Source organism: Pan paniscus, chromosome 9 (assembly GCF_029289425.2).
Source record: "Pan paniscus chromosome 9, NHGRI_mPanPan1-v2.0_pri, whole genome shotgun sequence".
Lineage (NCBI taxonomy): Eukaryota > Metazoa > Chordata > Mammalia > Primates > Hominidae > Pan > Pan paniscus.
The window spans coordinates 62570272-62598152 of NC_073258.2; the positions used below are offsets into that span (position 1 = coordinate 62570272).

At 44.4% G+C, this 27881-nt stretch overlaps 2 protein-coding genes across 14 annotated transcripts in view; one reads left to right on the forward strand and one right to left on the reverse strand.

Annotated features, from left to right (window-relative positions):
- Positions 1-361: 361 nt before the first annotated feature.
- Positions 362-27717, reverse strand: CPSF7 (cleavage and polyadenylation specific factor 7). Of its 9 annotated transcripts, none has more exons than XM_034932745.3 (10): positions 27603-27717; positions 26871-26979; positions 19061-19279; positions 18141-18244; positions 17620-17765; positions 13767-14181; positions 13323-13441; positions 9420-9588; positions 8590-8757; positions 362-2340 (listed from the first exon to the last, which is right to left on the reverse strand). In XM_034932745.3, exons 2-9 carry the CDS (start codon positions 26922-26924, stop codon positions 8595-8597), a joined length of 1389 nt encoding a protein of 462 aa, XP_034788636.1. In that variant the 5' UTR covers positions 26925-26979; positions 27603-27717; the 3' UTR covers positions 362-2340; positions 8590-8594. The 9 variants fall into 9 exon arrangements, with proteins under 9 accessions (XP_034788636.1, XP_034788634.1, XP_034788635.1 ...); XM_034932743.3 differs by having other exon boundaries at positions 17593-17765; XM_034932744.3 differs by having other exon boundaries at positions 17593-17765; positions 27530-27632.
- The window catches only part of SDHAF2 (succinate dehydrogenase complex assembly factor 2), a 43525-nt gene continuing 43353 nt past the window's right edge, over positions 27710-27881 (forward strand). For 3 of the 5 annotated variants that reach the window (XM_063608506.1, XM_063608505.1, XM_063608507.1), the window contains exon 1: positions 27712-27870. In XM_063608506.1, coding sequence (XP_063464576.1) covers positions 27718-27870 — 153 coding nt within the window. In that variant the 5' untranslated portion in view covers positions 27712-27717. Of the gene's footprint in view, positions 27871-27881 lie in introns of all 5 variants that reach the window. The other 2 variants (XM_008953860.4, XM_055094400.2) reach the window with 2 other exon arrangements.

A 27881-nucleotide genomic window follows, 5' to 3' on the forward strand; every position in this document is an offset into this window, starting at 1 on the left:
CTGAAAATAAGTCTTAGGAATCTTGAAGGGTAAAGGATAACTTAGAAGTTTTCTTTAACCAGCTGTTTAGATGGCCAAGGAAAAAAGCTAAACCTTAAGGGATGCCTCCAAAGGTTTGCATTAGAGGTCTCTTAGGAGGCTTTCCACAGTCAACTAAAGCCATGTATCACTGCCTGACATGCAATCCTAGCTAAGAACTTGGCATTTCACCATCATTCGAGTGTCTACATCAGCCCATGCCCATGCCCCAGACACCTCAACAAATCTATTCAATGCAGAATCCATAAAACAGCTCACACCCCATTTATTATTTAAAAATATTTTGTTACAAAAGGAAAAAAATACAATGCAGTATAAAAGATTGACAGCGTCATCAAGTTTATTACACAATTTTCAACCTATCAGAAAGACAAACAAATCACCGACAACAGGGGGACGGGACCTTGGCCTTTTTGAGGGATGGGTGTTTTTTTTCCTTTTGCTATCAGGAAATAAAACTAAAAATGGTGTCATTGAGTAAAAACAAAACAAATGGGGAGAAAAAAATTCTCCGGGTAAACGGCATTTCTGGTATTCTATATATATTTTTCCTTAAACTGTCACCTTTTCTCTACATTTTAAAAGACACCCGGAGTTGCTCTCAATAAGCACATCACTTAACACTTGGCCAGTTGGGTGGGGTGCCATGTTCTGAAGTGGAGGTGGGGATGGGGTTGGGGGACAGGGGAAAAAAAGCTCCAACCTGTAGCCTCTGTCCCAAGGGAATGTGCCTCTCCAATCCTGCGGGGGACTCCCTCAGTGACTGAGGGCTATATGAGAAACGTGCTGGGAACAGAGGAAGGGTTTAGTCCAATTCAGTCTCTCTCCTCTGACCCAGAAGGGTCTCTAGTGACCCTATGTCTCACATGCCAAGTCTCATCTCACATGCCACGTCTCATGTTAGGTGTCAGATGCCCTGTAGATGCATGCAGAAGTAGCATCACCCCATGGGTACCGCAGGACCTCGCTGCTGCCTCCTCCTTCAGCAGCAACCACATTACAATTTGGATGTTATGGAAAAGCAATTCCATTTGCCTGTAGAGAAAATGGCCCCCAGAATGCTGGTCCTTAGAACTCTGAGCTGAGTTCATTCAAGTCGGGCTCTGTTTCTTCTGGCTCCTCATCTGAGGCAGGAAGTATCTCCAGGCAGAGTGAGAGGAGCTATTAAGTCAACAGTCAAAAGGTGAAAAGACACCAAATTTGTGACTTTACCTGCCTACTAGTGCCAGGTTATCCCACAATAAGTAAAAGTATGTACCTGGGGGATGTAAGCCCATGCTTACATCAAACCTGAAAAAAGAAAAGCCTATGGAAGTAGGCCATATCCTGCCCAACTTGCTTCTTTCCCCATTCCTCCTGGTTACTTCACAAGGGTTCTTCATTGCTGAGGTCCCAATGTCCCCATCTCCCAATGGGCAGTACCTTCCTCTAAAACAAGGAAGTAGCCTTCTGGGGGAAGGGCTCCATGTGTTAAATGGAAAAGCCCCAGGGAAAGGGAACAACTAAGAGCTGGTTATTGCAAGAGGTACCCAAGCACTAAGCAGCAGAGGGTGGTAATTGGCTCTGCCAGGCTTCCCAGCAGCAAGCAACCTCATAGGCCTTCTCTGCTTAGGAGGGGCAAGTCCACTGAGAAGGCTGGGCAGCGCAGAGTTGAAAGAGTTCAGCCCTCTGGGAGGTCAAAGAAATAAACCGTCAATACGTGAGAGGGAAAGCAGGAACAGAAGTAGCTTTTCATAAGGTAATTTCTGTTCTCATGGTCCCTCCTCAAAGGGCTGGAAAGGTAAAGGAGTTAAACAAAGAAGTGGTATGTTAGCAAGGGGTTTGGACCCTCTTGGCCCCATTAAATCTAGTGCTGAGGGCAGGACCCTGGGCATATTTTGGCACACCCAGTCACTCTCCTAGATCCTGCATGGAGGATCTATTTTCTTTGGGAAGGAAGTCTTCCCATCAACCTCACCATTGAACTGCTCCCGGAGAATCAGAAACTCATACGTTTTCTTGGACAAAGCACCATTCTCTATGGAGACCAGGGGCCTGGACATGTTCTTTTCTTCCTGTCTGCCACCCCTCCCAATCACACGAAGTCTTTAGGTTCTTTCCCCTGGCAAACAGGAGGTGTGGGATTGGGAGGGCTGCCAAGCAGTCTTCAATCCTGTGGGGCAGAGGGTATTCCCTGGGTGTCTGGAGGGAGTTAGGGGTTTGGAGGAAAGGGAAGGGGGTGGGGCGGCCTCCGTCCTTTAGTCCTGATCAAGGTGAGGAGATGCAAGTCCATTAAAAAAACATTTGCTTCCAACCAGACTCCTGCAATGAGAACATCAGAAGAAAAGAAAGAAAACACAAGTTAGAGGTTACTTTCTGAATGACAGGGGCTTATATAAAACACACATATTCTAACGCTACAACATAAGAAGTAAGGAATGCAGACAGAGAATGCAAGTCTGGGAAAACAAAGCAGGACTGTCTGACACTAGAAGTGGTGAGGAATGGCTGGAGGAGAAGCTACAGTGAGTAGAGAGAAAAAAAGCAGTGACATCCACTATAAAGATTTGGTGAAAAAACAGAACAAAATGAGGTCTCTGAACGTTCGACTGAAAAGGAGACTTTGGCTGCAAAAGTATGGAAACTGTGACATATTTCAAGAAAAGTTGCTAAAAGGGAATAAGGTGAGTTTAAATATGGGTTAAGAAGTCTATTCTGTGCAAGTCATAGCTTACCTTAAGGGGAAGGGGGAAAAATCTGGAAATGGGAGGTTTAGTGGTAAGAAAACAAGTATGTACACAACCAAATCCATTAATCCCCAAACACCCAAGAGGCCCTAGCAGGCAGGATGCACATACACAGGAAACTCTTAAATCCTTCTTTTTTCTTTTTAAAGGAGTCCTGGCTAAAAGTGCCTTTATGAGTATGTGTGTACACAAACACAGCCCCAGAGGTTTTCCAAGTGTACTAAAACTCGAGATTTTAAGTCTTTCCTCGCATGACAGCCATAGGTGAGGAACCAGGAAACATACTAACACTAAGCAGGAGTCACGTGGCCAGGCCAGAACAGAAAGCAGAGCATGGAAGAAACCTAAATGCAGTTAAGAAGTTTTACCCAAAAGGGTCTATTAAGCCACCTGTCACATGGCCACCAAACAAAGTTCCTACTATACTCAGCACCTGTTCCAATGCTGCAATACCCATCTGCGGGTGGTGGTATGGTCAGTCTGAGCATATTAAACAGAATTAATAGCCAAAGGGAAAATGAGGAATTAGAATTTCTCCTAATGCCCAAACTGGCAACACAGCCTACGCACAAATGTTTACCTTTTATATAACTACTTCTGTAAAGTGGCCTTATAAAACCTAGAGGAGACATCTACATCCTCCCTGATCCTTGTACACACCGAAATGACACTATTTTCAGCTTGGGTCCTCAGAATCTATATGGCCTAAGCCTTCCTGGCCTGTCTAAACACCTATGCAGGCTGGTATTTGTCCCATTTTCTCTAAGGGAAAACTGAAGCCCTCAGTGCACTCAATTACATACCATTAGGGCTTCTGAATCTTTGAATTCGATCCAAATTGAAGAGAAAGCTCAGTTTTCAATGGATAACGAGGACAGGAATGACGTGAGAATGACTATATTTCAAGTAGGATAATGTCCTAAAATAATGAGATAACTGACATAGTTGAGAACTACAAAAAGTTGAAGACACAGGTTGCAGAGGATAACTTGTACACCAAGAGAAGCAAGCCACAGCACTGAATTCTTAAATCTCCATGGCTACATTTTGGTGCCAATGTTGGAATGCAGGCAGAAATCAGAGATTCCTTCAAGTGGGCCAATTAGCCTTCAGGCCCCAGAACTGGGTCTTACGCCGAGAAAAGATGGACAAAGAAGGCTACTGTTCTATTGCTGCCTCTGGACAAAATGTACCTTTCACTCTCAGGGAACACCTGTCATCATAGAATATAAATATGATTCATTTCTAACTAAAAGGTTGCTATAAATGAGGACCATGTACCATCTTCCCAACATGAAACTTCCTAAGCCATAACTTGGTCACTACAGATGGAATTAAGAGTCCTTAGGGTGAGAATGTAAGAAATTGACATTCTTGGGGTGCCTGATTCAGTTCTTTCAGACTATTATTCAGATGCAATAACCACTATATCAAACGGGTGACCAGGAAAAGTGAGGAAGTAGAAAACCTGCCTCAGAGTTAATTTTTCCCATCTTGTCATGGGCCTACACAAGTCAAATGACTGTTTTCTAGGCAATATTGTTACAGCATTTTCAAAGTTACCAAAAGAGAGTTATCCTCATAATGGGAGAAATAGTCTCATCTTATTTTATTTTTATTACTATTTTTTTTGAGACAGGGTCTTGCTCTATTGCCCAGGCTGGAGTGCAGTGGCACAAACATGGCTCACTGCAGCCTCTATCTCCCGGGCTCAAGTGATCCTCCCACCTAAGTGCCCCCAAGTAGCTGGGACTCCTCCTGCCTCAGCACCCCCAAGTAGCTGGGACTACAGGAGCACATCACCATGCCCAGCTAGTTTTGTATCTCTGGTAGAGACGAGTGTTTTGCCATGTTCCTCAGGCTGGTCCCTGAGCTCAAGCGATCTGCCCCTCTCGGCCTCCCAAAGTGTTGAAGTTACAGGCATGAGCCACTGTGCCTGGCCCCATTTTATAAGTGGAAGAAATAATGCAAAGTGACAGCTAAAGACTCAGGTTGAGATGTTTAATCCTCAAACTACTGCTGGATCAGTGGATCTCGCTGGTAATTTCCCTGTCATAAGGCTGTCAGAAGCAAAGCCATCAGGAATGGTGACATGCATTTATGTTCTAACTACTAAACTGAATGCAGCCCCAAAGATGACAGTGCATGCTCTGCACAGGTCAATCATCACCTTCCTGGTCACTCTTATCCCAGTCAGCTCCAAAAGACATACACTGTAGCCTACATGTGCTTTTCAACCCACAAGTAACACTAGCAACTGTGCAGACTCAAACAAGAAAAGGGAGTTAGGACTGGACCAAGACCAACTCTAATGCCTGCCCTCATGCCCACCTGAGACTGAATTAGGCCAAAGTTGTTTGTGGTCTCCATCTACAATAGCGTCTGCTTTTCCAGAGGATACATGGGCATCTCCCCAAACTCAACCTGTTGCAAAATCTAGAAAGAAGTACCTGGAGCCCACAGCCTAACTGTTGATTCTACATGAGTTAACCTAGATTTCAATGATGTTAAGCACTCTAGGATTTTGTGGAATAAATGAGTGGCTAACAACAGAGAACAGAGACAAAAAATATTAGTAATTTTTCATCTTTCCACTTACTTGTTTGGGAGAAGATAAAAACAATTCCTGGCTATAAATCTTTTTAAGCTAATGGCCAAAGAACAAGATAGAGGGCAGTAGCCAAACCTAAAAGGAGTATTTTGGTTTTTAGTAGGTTGTCACTAGGCAAAATACTGCTAATTTTCCAACTATTTACATTCCAGCTACTGCTCATGAACTATAGGGGCTCACAGGTGGTGAGAGTTTCTTTGTCCTTCTTCATCCAGATATCGCCATCCCAAAGACACCAAACAGAACTACTATTCTTTCCCCTCACCTGACTTTTCAATTACCATTACTTTAGATCAAGCAGGCAAATAATCAAGGACATCTTTTTTTTTTTTTTTTTTTTTTTGAGACAGAGTCTCACTCTGTCGCCCAGGCTGGAGTACAGTGGCGCGATCTCGGCTCACTGCAAGCTCTGCCTCCCGGGTTCATGCCATTCTCCTGCCTCGGCCTCCTGAGTAGCTGGGACTACAGGCACCTGCCACCACGCCCGGCTAATTTTTTTGTGTGTATTTTTAGTAGAGATGGGGTTTCACCGTGTTAGCCAGGATGGTCTCAGTCGGGATAGAGACGGGGTTTCACCATGTTAGCCAGGACGGTCTCAATCTCCTGACCTCGTGATCCACCCGCCTTGGCCTCCCAAAGTGCTGGGATTTCAGGTGTGAGCCACCATGCCCGGCCAAGGACATCTTCCTAACGTACTTGATGTGAGAGAGAGAAATGGGAAGTCCTAGAGACTTATAAATCTGCAACCACAAAATTAAGAAAGGACCCTGAAGTTACCTGGGTCACGCAGTAGCCTCCAAGAACTACAGACAGACCCCTAGCCACTCTGGCCTATTTTAAAGATTTCCATAGAAGCAGAGACAACACCTGCTCCTATATGCTTATATACTAGAAACAATCTTTCCAGAAGTTTTCCTTCAGTTGGGATTGCTAAGCTGGTAGGATGCAACCTAAAGACACAGCACCCCCTCTGACTCCCTACCAATATGGAGCCTGTCTAAGAATGAAAGCAACAGAGAAAAGCAGAGCTGAGAGATGCAGATAAAGTCTGGATGACACAGCCAGAGCCCCTGGATCCAACCAATCTTAACTGAACTTCTCCATTACTTAAGAGTTTTTCTCCCAACCTTCCTGCTTTCATTTTGCTTCAAAAGAAAATTACAGCCAGTCGCAGCGGCTTCATGCCCATAATCCCACAGCACATTGGGAGGCTGAGGCAGGGGGATCACTTGAGGCCAGGAGTTCAAGACCAGCCTGGGCAACAAAGCAAGACTCTACAAAAAATTTTAAAATTAGCCCTCAGGAGGCTGAGGCAGGAGGATCACCTGAGCCCAGGAGGTTGATGTTACAGAGCCATGATGGTGCCTCATGACAGTGCACTCCAGCCTGGGTGACAGAGTGAGACATTGTGTCTATTAAAAAAACAAAAACAAAAACAAAACAAAACAAACAAATAAAACAGCCGGGTGCGGTGGCTCACGCCTGTAATCCCAGCACTTTGGGAGGCCGAGTCAGGTGGATCACAAGGTCAGGAGTTCAAGACCAGCCTGGCCGAGATGATGAAACCCCGTCTCTACTGAAAATACAAAAATTAGCCGGGCGTGGTGGTGGGCGCTTGTAATCCCAGCTACTCGGGAGGCTGAGGCAGAGAACTGCTTGAACCCGGGAGGCGGAGTTTGCAGTGAGCCGAGATTGCGCCACTGCACTCCAGCCTGGGCAAGAGTGAGACTCTGTCTCAAAACAAAACAAAACAAAACAAAACAAAAAACACAACAACAAAATAAACAACCTTGTCACTAAGTCTTTTCCAAAAGCAAAAAACCCTTCCGTTGAAGTTAATTATCCACCACAAAGCCTCTAAACCTGTTAAAGATAATTTTTCAGATCAGCTTTCTCCTCTCTGACTAAAGCATATTAATTTTCAAAATCTTTTAAATAAAGTTTTTTTTTTTTTTAAAGAGATGGGGTCTCGGCCGGGCATGGTGGCTCACACCTGTAATCCTAGCACTTTGGGAGGCCAAGGTGGGCTGATCACGAAGTCAGGAGTTCAAGGCCAACCTGGCCAGTATGGTAAAGCCCCGCCTCTACTAAAAACAGAAAAATTAGCAGGCGTGGTGATGCGCGCCTGTAGCCCCAGCTGCTGGGGAGGCTGAGGCAGAATAGCTTGAACCCGGGAAGTGGGGGTTGCAGTGAGCTGAGATCATGCCACTATACTCCAGCGTGGGCGGCAAAGTGAGGCTCTGTCTCAAAAAAAAAAGATAGGGTTTCACTATGTTGCTCAGGCTGGTCTCAAACTCCTGCTTAAGTGATCCTCTAGCCTCTGCCTCCAAAATTACTGAAGTGATGGGATTACAGGCATGAGGCACCCACCCGCCCCTCCTCCCTACCTTTTTTCAGACAAGGTCTCACTGTCGCTCAGGCCAGAGTGCAGTGGTGCAATCACAGATGACTGCAGCCTCGACCTCCTAGGCTCAAGCAACCCTCCCACCTCCACCTCCTAAGTAGCTGGGACCACCACACTTGGCTAATTTTTGTATTTTTTGTAGAGACAGGGTCTCCCTATGTTGCCCAGGCTGGTCTCGAACTCCTGGCTCAAACAATCCTCCCATCTTGGCCTCCCAAAGTGCTGGGATCATAGGTGTGAGCCATCATGCCGAGCCTAATTCTTAAAATCATTAATGTTGCAGCTTGAAAACTAAGTGGCAATGGCTTTACTATTCTTAGTCAATTTTCCTAATTTAAATTGAAAGTTCATAATGATAATAACAATGGCTATTAATTATTGAGAACTTACTATGTGACAGGTACCATGAGTGCTAAATGGTCTACATGGACTCTCTCACTAAAACTTAGCAAGTCACTGGGACAGTTGCTTTTATTATCTTCATTTACAAATGAAGAAACTGTGGAACAGAAAGTAATATGGCCAATTATTAGTGGAGAAACTGGGATTCAAATTGGTACCCGAATGCAGACACCATACTCTCACTCAGATACCAGGTTAAGGCAGTCAAGAAACAAGCACAAACAGCTGAATCTCAGGGTAAGACTCCCCATAAATGTGCAGAACATCTGCCCTGAAATTCCAGTTATGTAAATCAGAAGTTCCCCCTACCCTTGCTGCATTTACTTTTGCTTTAAAGAGAATTCTTCACTATAAATCTTTTTTTAATAAAAAATCCCCCAGCAGTCAGGAACGGGGCTTCTCCCCACCTTTCTCAGTGGTGCCGGTCCCGTTCTCTATCCCGGTGTCTCTCATGCTCCCGGTTCCTTTCTTGGAAATAATCATCATGCCGATCTTCATTATGAAGCAGATCCCGGTGCCTCCTGCTGCTCTCCCGGGACCGGCTAGGTGACCTTTCCCGGGACCGATGTCTTTTCCTGTTAGAAAGATCCTTCAGCCTCACTCAGAAGGCCTACCACTTTCTTTCCAAGAATGTGGTGTTTTGGTGTCTTCCGATATTTGCCTAAACTATTCCTCTATTACTCTATCATGGGCCTGCTGTCTGAGGATTTTAGCTCTTTGAGGACTACTCTTTTTTGGGAAGATGATTAACGGTAAATTTATCTGTTGAGAACTAATTTATCAGGTGTAGTGCTAATAATTTTGTATGGATTATCTGACCTAATCTTTACAACAGGTCTGTAAGATAAATACTATCAGTGTCCCTTTTTTAGAAAATGAGAAAAATAAGGCTTGGAAAGTTGACTAACTTCCATACACAAGAAGGTCATACAGATAGTTAGCAGCAGAACTGGGATTCCAATCCAAGCTTGTAGGGCTCCAAAGCCCATGTTCTTAAAAATACCTGTCTGTATTTTTTCCTACATGAGCCCACTGCCTCACCCACCAGATTCCAGATGTTACAACACTTATTAATGAAAGCATCTGATTAGTTTCTTCCCCAAAAAGACATGAAGGCTAACGTCCAGACTTTCAGCCAGGTCTTTCCCAGATTGCCTGGGCTCCATTTGTCCCCACTCCCTATCCCTGGAAGAGTGCTGCTTGGGGCTGGTAGGTGAGGACACAATCACCAACTCACCTGGAAGAGCTCCCACTGGCACCCACACTGTAGGACTTGGCTTCAATGCCATGAAGACAGTCCTTAAGAGAGGAGATGAGGACACGGCAACGCTCATCATTGGCAACCCGGGACTGTTTGATAACCGCAATGGCTGTGAGCAGCGTCTCAATTGCGTCACTGTAATCCCCTGATAAAGGATGAAGGAGAAAGGCTAAGGGTGAGGAGAGATGGTAAACTAACTGGACCAAAAGGAGAACTCAGGCAGACACAAACCAAGAGTAGCTAGCCGTCCCAAACAACCGCGGTAAAAGAGACAAGGCAGATGTTGCAAGTGTAAAACTGGATGACACCTATATTCCAGCAGTTCGGAATCTAACAGATGCTGTCAGATGAACAAACTGACACACTGTTGTCCAGGTGCTATTTGACATCTATTAAAATAAACAATGTGCATATTTTTTGAGCCAGCAATTCTATTAAAAATTTTCTACTTCTGTTCACAAGTGTGTATGTTTAACAGTGTTTTAGTGGTTTTTTTTTTTGTTTTTTTTTGAGACAGAGTCTCACTCTGTTGCCCAGGCTGGAGTGCAGTGGCCGCGATCTCGGCTCACTGCAAGCTCCGCCTCCCAGGTTCACGCCATCCTCCTGCCTCAGCCTCCTGAGTAGCTGGGACTACAGGCGCCTGCCACCACACCCAGCTAATGTTTTCTATTATTAGTAGAGACGGGGTTTCACCGTGTTAGCCAGGATGGTCTTGATCTCCTGACCTTGTGATCCGCCCGCCTTGGCCTCCCAAAGTGCTGGGATTACAGGCATGAGCCACTGCGCCCGGCCAGTGTTGTTTGTTATATTATCTTCAATAGGGTCTGGCTATATAAAGGAACATTGGTTCTACAGAATATTACATTATTAATGTAATATTAACAATTAAAAAAGCAGGAGGTAAACCTGTATGTAAACAAAGTAATCAATGTAAAGCCCTTAGCACAGTGCCAGGCACACAGTAAGGATCAATAAATGTTATGTTATATGTTGATATAATAGGTGTCCAGAATATACTAATTGAAACAAGCAAGTTTCAAAACCATATCCTGTTTTTGTAAAAACAATAAAAATTATATAAAGTGTCATATGCACAGAAAAAATTCTGGAGGAATATAAACTATAAAAGGTGGTCTTATTGGTTGATGGTCCTTGTATAGAGGACTATTTTGTTTTTGAGACGGGTCTTGTTTTATCATCCAGGCTGAAGTGCAGTGGTATGATCACAGCTCACTGCATCCTTGAACTCCTGGGCTCAAGCCATCCTCCTGCATGCCACTTCACCTGGCTTATTTTTCAAAAATTTTTTGTAGAGATGGGGTCTCACTATGTTGACCAGGCTGGTCTTGAATTCCTGGCCTCAAGTGATCCTCTTGCCTGGGCCTCCTAAACCTAAAGTGCTGGGATTATAGGTATGAGCCACTGTACCTCATGAGACTTTCTAAATAATGTGTATTTCTACAAATTATTTTTAACCTACCATCAGATGTATGTGTGTGTATATATGTTATTTACATAAAACATGTATGCGTAGTATATGTATACATTAAAAAAATTATGGCTGGATGCAGTGGCTCACACTTGTAATCCCAGCACTTTGGGAGGCCGAGGTGGGCGGATCACTTGAGGCCAGAGTTCGAGACCAGCCTGGCCAAAATGGTGAAACCCGGTCTCTACTAAAAATACAAAAACTAGCTAGGCAGTGTGGCATGCACCTGTAATGCCAGTTATTTGGGGGGCTGAGGCAGGAGAATTGCTTAAATCTGGGAGGGAGAGGTTGCAGTGAGTCGGGATCAGACCACTGCACTACTCCAGCTTGGGCAATAGAGCCAGACTTCGTCTCAAAAAAAAAAAAAAAAAATTTATGCTGTCATAAAAAACTAGGCCTTTCATTTCCCAACTCTGAGCAATGCCTGGCTCAGGGATAGTGGTCATGGGGCGGGTACCTACACTTTGCTTTTCCAAGCTAAGTCAAGAGCATTAAGGACAAAAGTTAATACAAAGAAAATATGAATTCAGGCAGGGGTCCAGTGAAAATGAAGCCTGGCAGCTTCCTCTGTGCAAGGCAACAAGAACAGAAACTATGGAAAAACTGTCCAGTGGAGGCACAAGAATATGAAGACATCAGCTCCATCCTGGCAGGGAATTTTTGCCTGTTTTTGTAGTACCTTCAATAAGTATTTGTGGTTTGAATGACTGGAATGAGAACAACAGGAGATCAAGATTCAGTTATTGATCATCTTAGTGTGAAAGGGTTGATGAGGAAGAAGGAACAATGAGTACTTTCTTTATACTGTTCTGTGTATTTAACCCATATAACCCATAGGTATATATTACTTTTTAATTTAAAAAGAATAATTTTTTTTTTTTTCGAGACACAGTTTCACTCTGTTACCCAGGCTGGAGTGCAGTGGCACAATCTTGGCTCACCACAACCTCCACGCCCTGGGTTCAAGCAATTCTCAATTCTCGTGCCTCAGCCTCCCAAGTAGCTGGGTCTACAGGCATGTGCCACCATGCCTGGCTTATTTTTGTATTATTAGTAGAGATGGGGTTTTGCCATGCTGGCCAGGCTGGTCTCAAACTCCTGACCTCAAGTGATTTACCGGCCTTGGCCTCCCAAAGTGCTGGGACTACAGGCATGAGCCACTGCACCTGGCCTAAAAAAGATTAATTTAGATGTCAATGTAGATTTTTCTGGTGGGAAAAAAATGAAGGGAACATATGTACTTTCTGTCTTTAACCTTCTCTGTGGATTCAAGTTTGGCAAGATGATGCAAAGATGAAAACTGATGGAAAGCAGATGATAATATTTAGGGCTAACTTATTTCTTAGGAGATCTGATAATCTACAGACATTTACATTCATGTAGAAAACTCACAGGAAGGAAGTGAATATGGCTAATGTCACGATGTGAAAACTGGACCAGAACTCTGAAACTTCCTGTAGCCTCTTCTTTTAGAAACTAAAGATCTTATGCTCAGGGCTTTCAGAATCATGGCTGCTGGTTCTACCCACTTAATAATGAGAGCAGGGCAAAAGTTAGCTGTAAGGGCATAACATGCCTAGGGATGACATCTACAGACTTGCCTCTTTTTAGGATAGGCTACCTACCAGCTCTGCTTAGACTCCCAAATATAATCAGATTTCATAGCAAACCATTATCTAGGCTGGACGTGGTGGCTCACACCTGTAATCCCAGCACTTTGGGAGGCCGAGACAGGCGGATCACTTGTGGTCAGGAGTTCAAGACCATCCTGGCCAATATGATGAAACCCTGTCTCTACAAAAAAATACAAAAATTAGCCAGGCGTGGTGGCAAGTACCTGTAATCCCAGCTACTTGGGAGGCTGAGACAGGAGAATTGCTTGAAACCAGGAGGTGGAGGCTGTAGTGAGCCAAGATTGCACCACTGCACTCCAGCCTGGGCGACAGGGCAAGACTCCCTCTCAAAACAAACAAACAAAAAAACACATTATCCAGTCAAAACATCATTCCTAAAGAAAACCCAGGGTCTATATCTGGTATTGGGTCTACTACACAGACACTAGATCTAAAGATCAACCACTGAGATGGAGATTTCCACAAGGCAGGAATTTCACTCTACAGCAAACACTACATCGAGATGGTATTAATTATTTATATTCTAGGCATTAAGTTGGTTTTCATGAGGGCAGGCCTAGATACAGGCTAAGTAATACTGCCGGAGCTTCCCCAAGGCCAAGGAATCAGGTTACATATTGCTCTTCAAAGTATGCCGCTCTTGATATCTACAGTACTCCAACTTTATCTTGTTGAACTTTTGCCAGTAGAAATGACAAAATCAGGAAAAAAAAGTAAAGGTTAAGGAGAAGGCAGCAAAGGTAAGCATTGAGTTACCTGCACTGGCTCCAGATACTGCTTTGGAAATGGCACTGCTGGAAATTGCTCTGTTTCGCTTCATGATATCTTCAAATTCGGCTTCACTCACTGTAGAGGGTGGAGGGCCCGAATCTCGGCTGTACAGAGAAAATACCATCCTTGATTGCTCACATCCCTTATTATTTTTACTGTACTCTACAACACTTTGGTAATTTTGGCATAACACACAACAATGCTAGACATCTGTAGCATTCATAACACCTGCTCCCGCATTTAATTTAATTAAGCACCTTAAAAAGGGGTATAAAGGACATGGTACTACTTCCCAGGAGTCAATGCTATGATAACAGAATGTCCATAAGGGAAAGAACAAGGATTCAGTGCTCACTTTCTCAGGGAGAATAAAATGCTTAATACACTTATTTACCCTGGCTCAAATCTGAAAGGAACAATAGTCCTTACCTGCCATGGTGGTTATAGGGGGCAGAGGCCTTCATGTAAGTATCTGGTGGAGGCCCCACTGTAGCGTTTGGTGGGGGGAAGAAGGCTGGATTGAGGTGAAGGGCAGGTGGGATGGCCCCAGGGGGAGGTACAGCAAGATGAGGAGGTAATCGAGGAGGTGGGGGCATGAGATGCTGGTAGTGGATACCAGGAGGAGGAGGAGGGACCCCAAAGCTTGAGGAGAGAGGTGGTGGGGGTGGAATTGGTGGTGGGGGCAGACCCATCAGGGGAAGGGCCGAAGGAGGACGATTGAAGTAGGGCAGCACACTGGGGGGCTTATCCACACGAGCAGATGAGGGTACAAGGTTCTCAGAGGGTGTGGCCCGTCCATCAGCAGAATCACTAGAATCTCGGGAATGGGCCCGTGGAGGTATTCCTATGAAGCAAAACAGAACTGACATTACTGCCCAGGCTTTACACAAACCCACAGGACCAGTTCATCCTTCAGAAGTTATCAGACACCCTACAAAGGAAGGTGACTAAAGAGGCTGAGAAGGTAAAATCATCTACTGCCTTTTTTTTGGCTTCAGAGGTCAGAAGCAACTCAGTGAAGACATTAAATCCAAAAAACAATATCGTCCTAAATCCTGTCAAAGAATGTTTTCCATCCAGAACTCCAGAAGTGCTTCAGAACAGATTTAATTTATCCTTATATATATCTTCTATTTTTAAATGTAGAAGGATTCTGATAGCCCACGAGAAAATGACAGTGTTCACTGATGTTCAGGTGAATTGCAGTTGACTTGAAACCCCACATCTCCTGAAGAGTTCAGGACCTCTCTCCTTAAACTAATACTAGTTAACCTCTTCCTGTTGCACACTTAAAATGTTCTCTTTGCCACAGGGTGTTGGCTAGGGAATTTAAGGGAAGAGAGGGAGTGGCAGGAACTGGATGGCACTTCTATTTACATACTAAAACTAGTAATCAGGGTGAGAAAGAGACACACATGAAGACTAGACAACTGGAGGTTAAGTGAAAGGTAAGAAAAATTGGGAGATACGCCAATAAAAGATCCGCCCACAGCACAAGCAGATAGCACACAGCTGACAGTAAGGATGCTTAGCAAAAGCTTGCTACAAAACATGTCTCAAATCTGGGGAACTCCCGCTACATTTCAATGGCCAAAATCCTCTACCCTTCAGGGCAGCCTAACAGGAACACCGTCACCACATGCTAGTATGGTGCTGTGCACAACAGGAGCTCAGAACATGTTTTAAACAGCTGGAAGCATGGATTCTGACATTGTCAAGTCACTTGGTTAAACTTGTTCCTTCTCTCCAGTTTAACAGTCTAAGCCTGTTTATTGTGGAATCCAATAGAAGAACAAGATCACATGGCTTTGGGGGGGGGTCTTGGAGATAGAAAGATGCCACTGGCAGCAAGTGTGGAGGAAAGAGTGCTCCTTAAACTAGAATACGATAGTTAATCCCAGCTCCTGAGTAAAGCCTAAGGTGGAATCAATTATGTTGACAACCACCTAGATTTCTCTCTTACAGAACAGTGCCAGTGCTGTCTTGTTCTTCATGTCTCAAACACATGGCAACTGGCTCTTTCCTAGAGTTCTCTCAAACTGAAGAACAAAAAGGTATAAGGCAAGTGTCATCTGACAGTTAACCACTTTCCCAGCTACTACTGTTGTCACATCTGCAAAGGTTGTTTTGTATCTATGGCTACAAGTCCCAAAAGACGCAACCATTTCTATGCAGAGGAAGTCCACCAGCTTTACTTAGTGAATTAACAGAGCCCAGGTCCATCAGCATGACAGAGCAGAAAAACAGCATTCAGTTACACAATCTTTTCAGCAAAAAAAAGTAACATGAAACGTAGCTGAGTAGAAGTAGAACGTTACCCCCAATACAGCTGTAAAATTACATACCTAAGGAAAGTCAGGGGTGAATTACAGAAAGACTCCAAAACAGAGGGGACTTGAAAATACAACTTGTCAAGGAAGAAGAGCGTGTCCTTTCTAACATGGAACAACAAGAGTTCACACCAAATCTATCTAGGCTGTCAATCTAGTTAAAAGAACAGCTGTTCCTATGCAAGAGCAAAGTGGTCCTATTTCTACCTGGAGGATACACCCAATCAATACAAGGCACTATTTTGAGAGCTGGACCTAAGCAGTGACAGAACATCAGTGATGAAACTTTGCTGTTCCTCCCACTGTAGCAAAAGAAAATAAGGGTGGTTGGCTGTCTCAGGGAAGGCCTTGCAGGGTGGCTGCACTTTATGAGGTCAGGAAAATCCAAGGTCTAGTCCTCAGGTTTCTCAGGTTCAGAAACTTGCTTCAACTGGGGTGACTAGGCCCTAGGAGACTGATTCATGCTAACCAAACTCACAAGAGACTGATTCATAAACCATAACACCAATTTATTAATTTACAATGAGAAATGTAATTGCCAAGCAGACCAGAATACTTGTGTCGGCTGGTCAGCGAATTCTCTTCCTAGTAGGAGACCCTAATTGGGAAACCAAATTAGCATCAGAAAGTGGCTTAGTGAGTACAGTCAGAATAAAGAGAGTAAGATGGACATTAGGGAAACTGCCCTCAAACTAAGGTAGTTCTGAGGTAACTTTTTTTCTTTTTTTTTTTTTTTTGAGACAGAGTCTCACTCTGTCACCCAGGCTGGAAGGCAGTGGTGCAATCTCAGGTCACTGCAACCTCCACCTCCTGGATTCAAGAGATTCACCTGCCTCAGACTCCCGAGTAGCTGAGATTATAAGCATGTGCCACCATAACTGGTTAAGTTTTGTATTTTTAGTAAAGACAGGGTTTTGCCATGTTGCCCAGGCTGGTCTCGAACTCCTGACCTCAGGTATCTGCCCGCCTCAGCCTTCCAAAGCACTGGGATTACAGGTGTGAGCCACCATGCCCAGCCCCTAACTTTTTTATTTTCCCCCCAAGATGGAGTCTTGCTCTGTTGCCCAGGCTGGAGTGCAGTGGTCTGATCTCAGCTCACTGCAACCTCCGTCTCCCGGGGTCAAGCAATTCTCCTGCCTCAGTCTCCCGTGTAGCTGGGATTACAGGCATGTGTCACCCACACCCGGCTAATTTTTGAATTCTTAGTAGAGATGGGGTTTCACCATGTTGGCCAGGCTGGTCTCAAACTCTTGACCTTGCGATCCACCCACCTCGGCCTCTCAAAGTGCTGGGATTATAGGCGTGAGCCACCACGCCCGGCCTGTAACTTTCTTTACTAATGGGATATACCTGCCAAGCAGACTAAAACATTTGGTAATCAAAAGAGCACCCTCTCCCCTGGACAATGCTGGAGAAATATTGTTCAAGTCTTATTCTCCAACACTCCTCTTGGTTGATTCCTTACAGTATCCTTCCAATCAACGTTTATGAAAAGATTATAGGCACCTTTTAGTTACATTTTAGGGTGGCTAGCTTCTTGATAATTTATAGAGAGGCATGTCTTAAAAATTAAGCCCATTCACCTAATGCCAAGTTTTAGACAGAAACACAGAATTTAGAGGTGATGGAACTTTAAACATCATGTCACTAGTCCAGATGGGGAAACAGGCCCTAAGTAGTAAAGTGATTTGGCCAAGGTCACACGAGTCAGTGGCAGAACCAAACTACAACCTGAACCTACTTGACTCCCAGCACAATGCTCTTTCTTCTATATAGACCTATTCTGAGGACTACTTGTCGACCATGACACCACTCACAACCACCATCACCCTCCCCCAAACTCATCCACACTGTAGGCTAAGCCTACACCATAGAAAACAAACCCACAAACATCCCCCCCCTTCATACAGATGGTCTCCACGTACCCCCTCTTGGGACTCGGACACACTCACGTTTCCGAGCCTGTGCCTCAAACTGTGACAGGTTCTGCCGGGTGGCCGGCCTCACGTCCACTTTTTCTCCATTAAGAACTTTCCCTGGTAGGAGTTCCAACAATTTGTGGACAGAGTTTTCAGAGGCTACCACCACCTCAGCATACCTTAGGAAAGAAAAATTAAAAATGAATGAAATCTGTAGACAACCAAGAGAAGAAAAAAGAAATTCTCTTCCACTTTTAGTAAAAATTGATAAAGCAAAGGACATCTTGCTAAACTAAACACACATACAGCACTAACAACAAAGAGACAGCCTAAATCTTTATTTTTTTGGAATTAAAAATCAGTATTCTTCGCCCCTTAACAGATGGATGTTCTACTACACTGCAGCTAGGTCCCTTTCTAAGGCAGTTTGCCGAAACCAAGGCAGTAAGCTGGGCCAGGGGTGGGAGGGATTAAAATCCAGGGCCAAAATATAGTACAGATCTTTTATCCCAATGGTTACAAATTAAAAGGGGCTTCTCAAACCCAGACCTCACCCTTTGGACTGGCCATTTGCTCGATTCTCTGCAAATTTCAACTCCACCACATCATAGACTCCTATAGAGCGAATAACCTGGATCAGCTGCTGGTCTGTGGTCCACTGGGGCCGGCAAGATGGAAAAGGAAGAGATGTCAAGAGCTACACCCCCGCCCGCCAATGTCCCAAATCCAGGATTCTAGTCACAACTAAGTCCCCCCAGAGGAAACTCAAAAGCCTGGCAATATTTCAATTAGTGCAGACTTTTCTTATTGTCCTCACCCATACAGAATTCCAAACCCACTCACCCCCAATCTCCATCTTTAGAGATTACGAAGATTAAAACTTATTGTAACTTTGACTGCCGTTTGGGCTGGCTGGTCATCAGTTCAAACATTGACAGCTAGCAATTTTTTAATTATAGATCTGTCAGGCTAGAGTTGACCATTGCCAGAACTTCCCCCACAGTAAATATACTTCCTAATTTGGAAAAACCACCCCCACCACCAGCCCCAAAACATCACAAAATAACTTGCAGAACAACAGTCACCACCTACCCCAAGTATACTAGAGTTATCAAGGTCTTTAATCCCCATCACCCACCATTATCACAGGACCATCTAATGACCACCAAGAGTTCAAGGTGTTCACTCTGAAATCTCGTCCCTCAGATGACCCTGCTAGACATAAAGCCCCAGGGTCAGGGGCAGTAACAAGATGGCAGAAAAAGCAACTACCCACTTAATCATTGCTTTCTTCGGCACCAGTACGTCCTCAGGATAGTTCTCTTTCAGAGATCAATCCAACCTGATCCCAGGAAAAAGAAATCCAACCCCATCAGAGCACAAAACAGTGCAACAGTGGTTTCTGAAAATGCCATCACCTCCCAGTGCTCTCCCTCCAGCCCACCCATAAGCATTTTTGGTTACCCACACTCACCCAGGAGAAGCTGCCCACATAGACGGCAGCTCGTCTATTACGCAGGCCACTGTAGGTATACAGAATTGCAGGGGTCTTGTTGTTGGGCTTGGGAGATGGCTCCTGGCGAACAGGAGGTGGTGGTTCAGTGCTGCTGCTTCTGTCATCTGAGGGCTGTGAGGTGGCTGTCAGCACATCATCATACAGGTCAATCTGATCTGTATTGTTGAACTCTGGGTCCTAAGAGATGAGGGGTTGGCAAAGGTAGGTCTGCAAACTTCATTCTGTTCATTCTATTTCACTCTAGTTTATTAGAATCCAGTTAAATACTTGGTAAAACATGTACAAAACTTCCTTGTCCTACCCCAGGAAACAAAGTAAGAAAAACCTCCTTTTGAAACTGTATCACTTAATTATGCTTATGTACATTTTTTTTCCCCTCAAGATTCTGTTAATAGTCTGTAAAGTTTCTGGCTTTAGCCAACGGCAAGAATCAAAAAGCACTGGGTGATTAAGCAAGCAAAGAAAGAATGCATAATGAGATGCATGGGCTGCTGTTATCAATAAGGTCAGCTTCTAAAGACCACATCTAAGATAAGCTAACGAAAACTTATTTTCAGTATCTTATGCTATTTCCAAAATCAAGTGTTACATAAAATTCACTTGTCTATTTAATAATAAATTTATTTAGAAACAGAATGCAGAGGAAAAGCATGAAAGTGGGTACAAAAATGCAGAAAAGATTGGGAGTTACTGATTTAAATCCCTTGATTGGTACAAATGATTTAGGAAAGCTCTAAACTCATTGTACACAATCCCATCTTTCCATCGGAGAAAATAAAAAATAAATAAAAGGGAAGGGAATAACAACAGGGGTTTTCCCCTACTAAGTTCTATTTCTTAAATGACATACAGACCCAATGCATTACCATGACATGTATCTAGCAGACTTTTTTTTTTTTTTTTTTTTTGAGACAGGGTCTCACTTTGTCACCCAGGCTGGAGGGCAGTGGCGCAATTACAACTCACTGCAGCTTCAACCTCCTGGGCTCACGTGATCCTCCCACTTCAGTCTCCCAAGTAACTGGGGACTACAGACATGCGCAACCATGCCCAGCTAATTTTCAAATTTTTTTTGTAGAGACAGGGTTTCACCATGTTGCCCAGGCTAGTCTGGAACTCCTGGACTCAAGTGATCCACTGGCCTCGGCCTCCCAAAGTGCCGGGATTACAGGGGTGACTACCATGCCCAGCCAATATTCAATGATATACAAAAAACAGTTAAAGTTCTCTAAAATATAAGGGCCAGAAAACAGGACAAGAACATAAACTGTACCACACAGTAAGCATTTACAATATGAATATGTATTATGGAAAATGTGCAAAATACATATTCTGCCTATGTGATATCTTACTTACTATATACCAAAACCCCTAAAACTACAACAACTACTACTACGATACAGGACCTTAATGTTTAGGATTTTACAGGCTGGGTGCAGTGGCTCACGCCTTGTATCCCAGCACTTTAGGACGCAGAGACAGGCAAACTGCTTGAGCCCAAGAGTTTCAGACCAGCCTGGGCAACATGGTGAAACCCTATCTCTACAATAAATACAAAAATTAGTTGGGCATGGTGGCACACATCTATAGTCCCAGCTACTCGAGAGGCAGAAGGATCACTTGAGCCCGGGAGGTTGAGGTTGCAGTGAGCCACGAGTGGACCACTGCATTCCAGCCTGGGCAACAGAGTGAGACCCCATATCAAAAAAAAAAAAAAAAAAAAAGTGTTCAGGATTCTACAATGTAATTACCTCAGAGAAATCTTTTTTTTTTTTTTTTTTTTGAGACACAGTCTTGCTCCATTGCCCAGGCTGGAGTGCAGTGGCGCCATCTCAGCTCACTGCAACCTCTGCCTCTTGGGTTCAAGTGATTCTCCTGCCTCAGCCTCCTGAGTAGCTGGGATTACAGGCACACACCACCATGCCCAGCTAATTTTTGTATTTTTAGTAGAGATGGGGTTTCACCATGTTAGTCAGGCTGGTCTCAAACCCTTCATCTCGTGATCTGCCCACCTCGGCCTCCCAAAGTGCTAGGATTACAGGCGTGAGCCACCGTGCCTAGCCTCAGAGAAATCTTTTTAAGGATTAGACAAGCATTTTATTTTTATTACAAGAATTAGACAAAACATTCAAACAATGCTAAAGATAATGCTGCCAAAATGACAGAGACAGCAAGTAGTTGAGTGTTTTAAGGATGCTACGGCAGTTTCATATTGCTATTCTTTTAAAAAGGGAATAAAGGAGGCACCTAAGTTGGGAAACTTGTCTAGTACCCTGAAGAAACAGTTTCTCCAAGGCAACTAAAGACAGGCGGCTCCCTTAACTTTCTCCCTCCAATATCACGGCAATAACTGCTAATTCTGAAGTGATCTGAAGAAGACTCACTAAAAAATTTACTCTTAGACCAGTCCTTGTATTATAAGAACCTTTGGAAACAATCTTTCAGTTTTTCAGTTTATCTGAAGTACAGTGGAAGAAAATGCACACTAAGAGAATAATCTTGGGTTGTTCTGATAGAGAAGGGGGAAGGATTCTACTTCCTAAAGCATAGAAATAATTTCAAATATTAAAACACTCTAAGAAACCCACCAGGAGGGCTTAACCCTTGTAAAAACGTTAGAAAAAGAATAGCAAGAGACAGTAAACTTTTAGGGGGCAACTTAACAACAAGAAATTAGTGAGGCAAATAAGCACAGAAAGCTTGTTCCATGTAGTCAAATCCATCAAAAAGGATTGTGCATAAAAAAGGTCAGCATGTAAAGAATGAGGAGAGAAGCTAACACTGGAGAGGACAGGGTGGATAATAAAGTAAGGTGAGGTCAGCTAGGGCTAATGAGTGGGAAAACATTTTGTGTGTAAGTAATCACTATAAAATATTTCATAGCTTTTACATCTCAAACTATCCCAACTCTATAGACAAATCACTCTTCTATTCATGTACCAGGTATGGTGAGTTACTCCTGTGGTTCAAGGTAGAGAAAGGATTTATATACATCACTTGATCCCATCCAATGCTCAAATCCTTAGAAAGCACTACTTCACACCAAGATTCTTCTTTTTTTCTGAGATAGAGTCTCACTTTGTCACCCAGGTTGAAGTGCAGTGGCGCAATCTTGGCTCACTGCAACCTCCGCCTCCTGGGTTCAAGCGATTCTCCCGCCTCAGCCTCCCGAGCAGCTGGAATTACAGGTGTGCACCACCACACCCAGCTAATTTTTGTATTTTTAGTAGAGATGGGGTTTCACCATGTTGGCCAGGCTGGTCTCTAACTCCGGACCTCAGGTGATCCTCCCACCTCAGCCTCTCAAAGTGCTGGGATTACAGGCGTAAGCCACTGCACCCAGCCTTCTTTTTTTTTAAATCAAGGATTTTCAAATGACACGTAAACAGAATAAGGAAACACATCATCTTGGATAATCAAATGGAACCAAACTGAGATTCCCTTCCATGCAGTATCTGTAATTCAGGTATATGTGTCTAAAATTTGTAATGTAAAAATGATCACTGAAAATTGAGTAGTGGACTAACATGCAGATTTGGACAGCTCAGAGACCAAATGCATCACCAGGAAACCCTTCGTACTATATGCTTAGGCAACCAATCCACTGTTTTAAGATCCCTTAAGAATAGGATAGACTAGATCCTGGAGAATCTTGGTATGGCTACCACTTTTAGAAACAAAAGGATTGAATGAATACAAAATTATCACAAGATTTAAATGGTCTCTCTGGGCCACAGAGCCTCAGTTCAAAGAAGCTGGTGGGAACTGCACAGGGCAGGTCTGTTGAGGGTTCTACTGAGGAAACAAGGTATCAAATTGTTTGGATTTTAATCCCCCAGCATCACAATTCATTTTACTTGTTCAGCTAGTAAGACAGAAACACAGTTAAGGGCCAGAGATTTTTCTCAGCGGATTTATGCAGTAATAAAGTAAAATCAAATTCTACAAATTAAGTGAAAAGTACATTTTACATGCACTGATGTTCAAAGTTTCATTCCAGGGAGATTAAACATGAAACATATATTTAATACTGAATAACTATCTCAAAGAATTTTGTGTTTAATGGCACAGAAAGAACTGTGACTGTCTCATGAAACTTCCTGCTTCCCTGTAAACAAAAGAGAACATGTGTGATTTTCAATTTAAATAAGATCTTCTCCACTTGTCTGCTCAGTGTTCCTAACCTCCACCCTCTTCTTCCTCATATCCCACTGAGGGAAGTAACTAGCCTAGGATTTATTTTTCTCAGAGCCACCAACTTGATACCATTGTTTCTTTTAATTGTAACCAAGGCTTAATCAAAAATTTTGGCTTTATAATGACCATTTCCACAGTTCCCACTTCACACCCTCCTTGTCCTTCACTGTACATTGTCGTTGTCCACCACCCCTACCCACCAGGAGTGGAATCTGTTTTGAGTACAGGGACCCACTTTTTTTTCCTTTTACCTCACTAGTCCTGGCACAGTGCTTAGCAAACACAAGTAGCTCAATAAATAAATACTTATTGATGGACATAAGGAAGAGAACTGGACACACTGTGCAAAGCCTGTCTCAGTATGAAAAGCCAAAACTCCCAGCAGAGCAACTGATCTCAGTCACCTTTCCAGAGTTCTCCCTGGCCCAAGAGAGCCAGTGTGAATCCCAGGACTCCCTGTGTTACAGGAATAAAGTAGCTCTGGCAAAAACAGGCTTTTGCAGCAAATGCTCTAAGAGATCAGGGAATAAGCACCATAGGGTTCCATCTAGGAAAAATATTAATTTTCCTTGAGGAGCAAAGTGCACATGAAGGGCTTCCTGTGCATGGGCCAGCTTGGGGCGAAATCAGTAACATTCTTAAAACATTCTAAAACACAATTTGTACTGGGTGCCTTCAGACTAAGCCAGCTTCTAACAATTCTAGCCAAAGTTTTTTTGTTTTTTTGTTTTTTAAATAATTTCTGTAGCTTCCAGATGACACTAACACTAACTTTGTCAAAAATAACTAATTGGTATGTGTGTGTGGGGGAAGCACTCATCCCTCACCTTCCACAAAACATAAGATATTCAAAATTCACACTTTCTTCAGCTTGCCTAGTGTCAAATATTGCCCGTTGAATATATGTATCTATTAAAGTCCACATACTACCTTTAGCCTGTCTTAGACCCATAAAAAAGTCCTTTTTAACTGAGGAGACCAGAGAACAAACTGTTGAGGCCAATAACTTATACTCTAACAAAGCAGTGACCACTGGACAATGAGTTCTGCGTATTTCTCAAAGTGAAATGAATGGCACTATTATCAATCCACAGATAAGAAATTAGAAGGGGAAAAGCTTTTCATTAATAACAAAGGTGGCTGGGTATGGCGGCTCACGCCTGTAATCCCAGCACTTTGGGAGGCCGAGGTGGGCAGATCACAAGGTCAAGAGATTGAGACCATCCTGGCCAACATGGTGAAACCCCGTCTCTACTAAAAATACAAAAATTAGCTGGGCATGGCGGTGCGCGCGCCTGTAGTCCCATCTACTTGGGAGGCTGAGGCAGGAGAATCATTTGAACCTGGGAAAAGGAGGTTGCAGCGAGCCAAGATGGTGCCACTGCTCTCCAGCCTGGCGACAAAGAGAGACTCTGTCTCAAAAAAAAAAAAAAAAAAAAAAGAGAAGAACTAAGGAGCGCTCTTGTTATCTTGGTGGGGGAAAAACATAATCTGCAAAAAGTCTGAACTGGGCAGAGTGGCTCACACCTATAATCCCAACAGTTTGGGAGGCTGAAGTGGGAGAATCGCTTGAGCTCAGGAGTTGAGAGACCAGCCTAGGCAACACAGCAAGACTGTGTTTTTTTTTTTTTTTTAAGGTATTAAAAGTCTGATTCAAATGAATATGGAAAACTCAGGAAAACAATGATTTTGTAACTAAATTAACATCTAGAACTTTTCTCTTTTATCCATAATTATTGGACTTATTTAAAACTAAAAAATTTTTTCGCCATGCACGGTGGCTCACGCCTGTAATCCCAACTTTGGGAGGCTAAGGCGGGCGGATCACAAGGTCAGGCGTTCGAGACCAACCTGGCCAACATGGTGAAACCCCGTCTCTACTAAAAATACAAAAATTAGCCGGGTGAGGTGACCCATGCCTGTAGTCCCAGCTACTCAGGAGGCTGAGGCAGGAGAATCACTTTAACCTGGGAGGCAGAGGTTGCAGTGAGCCGAGATCGCGCCACTGCACTCCAGCCTGGGTGACAGAGAGAGACTCTGTCTCAAGAAAAAAAAAAAAAGGAAAATTCATCTATTTAAGACAATCAGCAGCTATATTTAAAGGACCACAGTTAACCACAACAGAGACAAGAAACCTGCCATTAAAAAGTATAATTGGTGAAGCTGTATAATGGATACAAGGTCATTACATTATTCTGCTTTTGTGTATGGTTTATAATTTCCATGTTATAAAACCATAATACATCAAAAAATAGATTTTCATGTAAACTTATGCCAAGTGAAAAATAAATGGCATGTATCTGCCTCTTCTGTTGCCTCATATCAAAGTCAGGGTCAAACCAGGGAACTTTCCCTTTCTAACCCATTCAATACATGCTCTTACCAGGTCCTTATGTGTACCCACTGGAAGATGCAAATGGGAAGAGCCAGCTTACTTACATAGAATGGTGCTGAAAATTACCCAGGCAAGATATTAGTACGTTTTCAATAGAAATTTTGGAACATTCTTGAGAATTGACCTCAAGACTGAAAAACTTAACTGCATGGAAGATTATTTCTTTGAGAGAATTTTTCTTGTGTTTTTAAGAGTCAGGGTCTTGTTCTGTTGCCCAGGATAGAGTGCAGCAGCCCAATCATGGCTCACTGCAGCCTTGAATTCCTGGGCTCAGGGAGTACCTCTTGCCTCACTCTCCAGAGTAGATGGGACTACAGGCACAAGCCACCACATCTCGTTGTTTTTTTTTTTTTTTACATTTTTGTAGACTGGGTCTTGGTATGTTGCCCTGGCTGGTATTGAACTTCTGGTCTTAAGTAATCTTCCCATCTCAGGCTCCAGAGCAGCTGAGATTACAGTCAAGAGCCACCTTGCCCAGCTCTAGATAAATTTCTGTATAATGTTCCCTGGTACAATAAAAACAAATCCAACTGAGGGTATGTGCATGAGTCTATTATCAGTTTTCTAACTGGTTTGTCTAACGTCTTTACTCTTTTATTCCCTCTAGAAAGACTAAAGGTAACCAATACAATTTATTATACCAAAATGCCTGTGGACTTCTCATGACTGGAGTCAACCTACTTATAAAAGGAAGTAAAACTTAATTGGAATGGAGTTGAAACTAAACGTTAAAGTCATCTTTTCTACTTTGCTTTTGCACTGTCACGATGGAGGGGACTACACTTCTCCAGCTGCAGGTTGAGAATGTAAAGGAACCGGTATCAACACTGTCCTCATGAATACCGTAGCAAATGTACTTTTGATTTTTAAGTGTGGTTAGTCTGACATCCAACTTTGGCTTCCTGGGGAGTAAATTCCACAGGTTGATTCACCATTCTATTACACCTGCTTTTTATTTGCTCTTAAATCAAAGCCTTTAAAATTAAGCCTGGAGCTTCAAATTAACATAAAGAGGAATGGAGTGTAGTCTTTAAAGTTTCTGCAGGAGAAAAATTTTAGACCGGATAGACGCGTGTTCAAGCCTAGGACTGGTACAGCTTGAAACCACTGCCAGTTTGCTGAAAATGATTCCTCAGATGATCAAGGAAAATCCCAAAGCTCCTGATGACCCCTCACCTGGTTGAACTCCTCGTCAGCATATATATCAATCAAGTCCACTCCTTCTGACATGGCTCCGGAAGGAAGATCGCGAGTCCGGAGGATGGGCAAAGTAAGGAAGATGCCACTGCGGGATTCGGAAAAATCCAAGAATTAGAAGGCACGAGGGTCCTGGGCTGGGAGGAGGGTAATGATTGCTAACCTCCCATCTCCAGAGACGCAGCATCCTGGCGGCCCCAGCTCGGCCCCACCCGCTCCGCCCCGCCCCCGGCCTCGCGCCGCCCCCCGCTCTCCCAGGCCGCCGGGGGTCGCTGCCCATCACCCTCGGGCCCGACCCGGGTAGCGCCGCGTCGGCGCCGCAGCTGCCTATGGCGCGACCGAAAAGTCCCACCCTCGGGTCCTAGTGGCCCTAGGACGGCGCTGCGAAGAATGACCGCGGCGAAGCCCGCAGCCCCTATCCGCCGCACCTGCCTAGCCCCCAAGGCGGCTCCGGCCAGGGCCCCCAGGTGTCAAGCAGCTCCAGCCGCCTCTGCCCCCCACCCAGGCCTACTCTTCGTCCCCAGCTAGGCCCGCCCCGCTCCCTCCCCACAAACCCGGCCCGGCGCGCTCTGCCTCCTCCCTCAAAAGGCCCGCGCCTCCCTCCGCCCGCAGACTCCGGCCGTCCCATCTCAACCGACCCCCTTCCCGCCTCAGTGCCGGCCCGGACCCCTCTTCCGGCCCAACCTGCCCCCGGCCGCGCGCCCCCGTTACCGGGAATATGGCGGCGGCGGCGGCGAGTCCGGACTAGGCCCGAAGCGCGCGAACCGCTCTCCGCCCCAGGTCCCGCCCCCCCGCCGCCGGCGTCACACGCACCGCCACTTCCGGCATGCGCAGGGACGCACCTTCCGGCTCAGGTCCTCCGTGGCTGCCGTGGTCGGCTGGCCGGGCGGCTAGGAGTTCCCGGAAGTGCCCGCGCAGCCGGTTTCCGGTGCAGGTGGGGAAAATGGCGGTGGCTACAGTGTTTTCGACTTCGTCGCGGGTGAGGAGAGA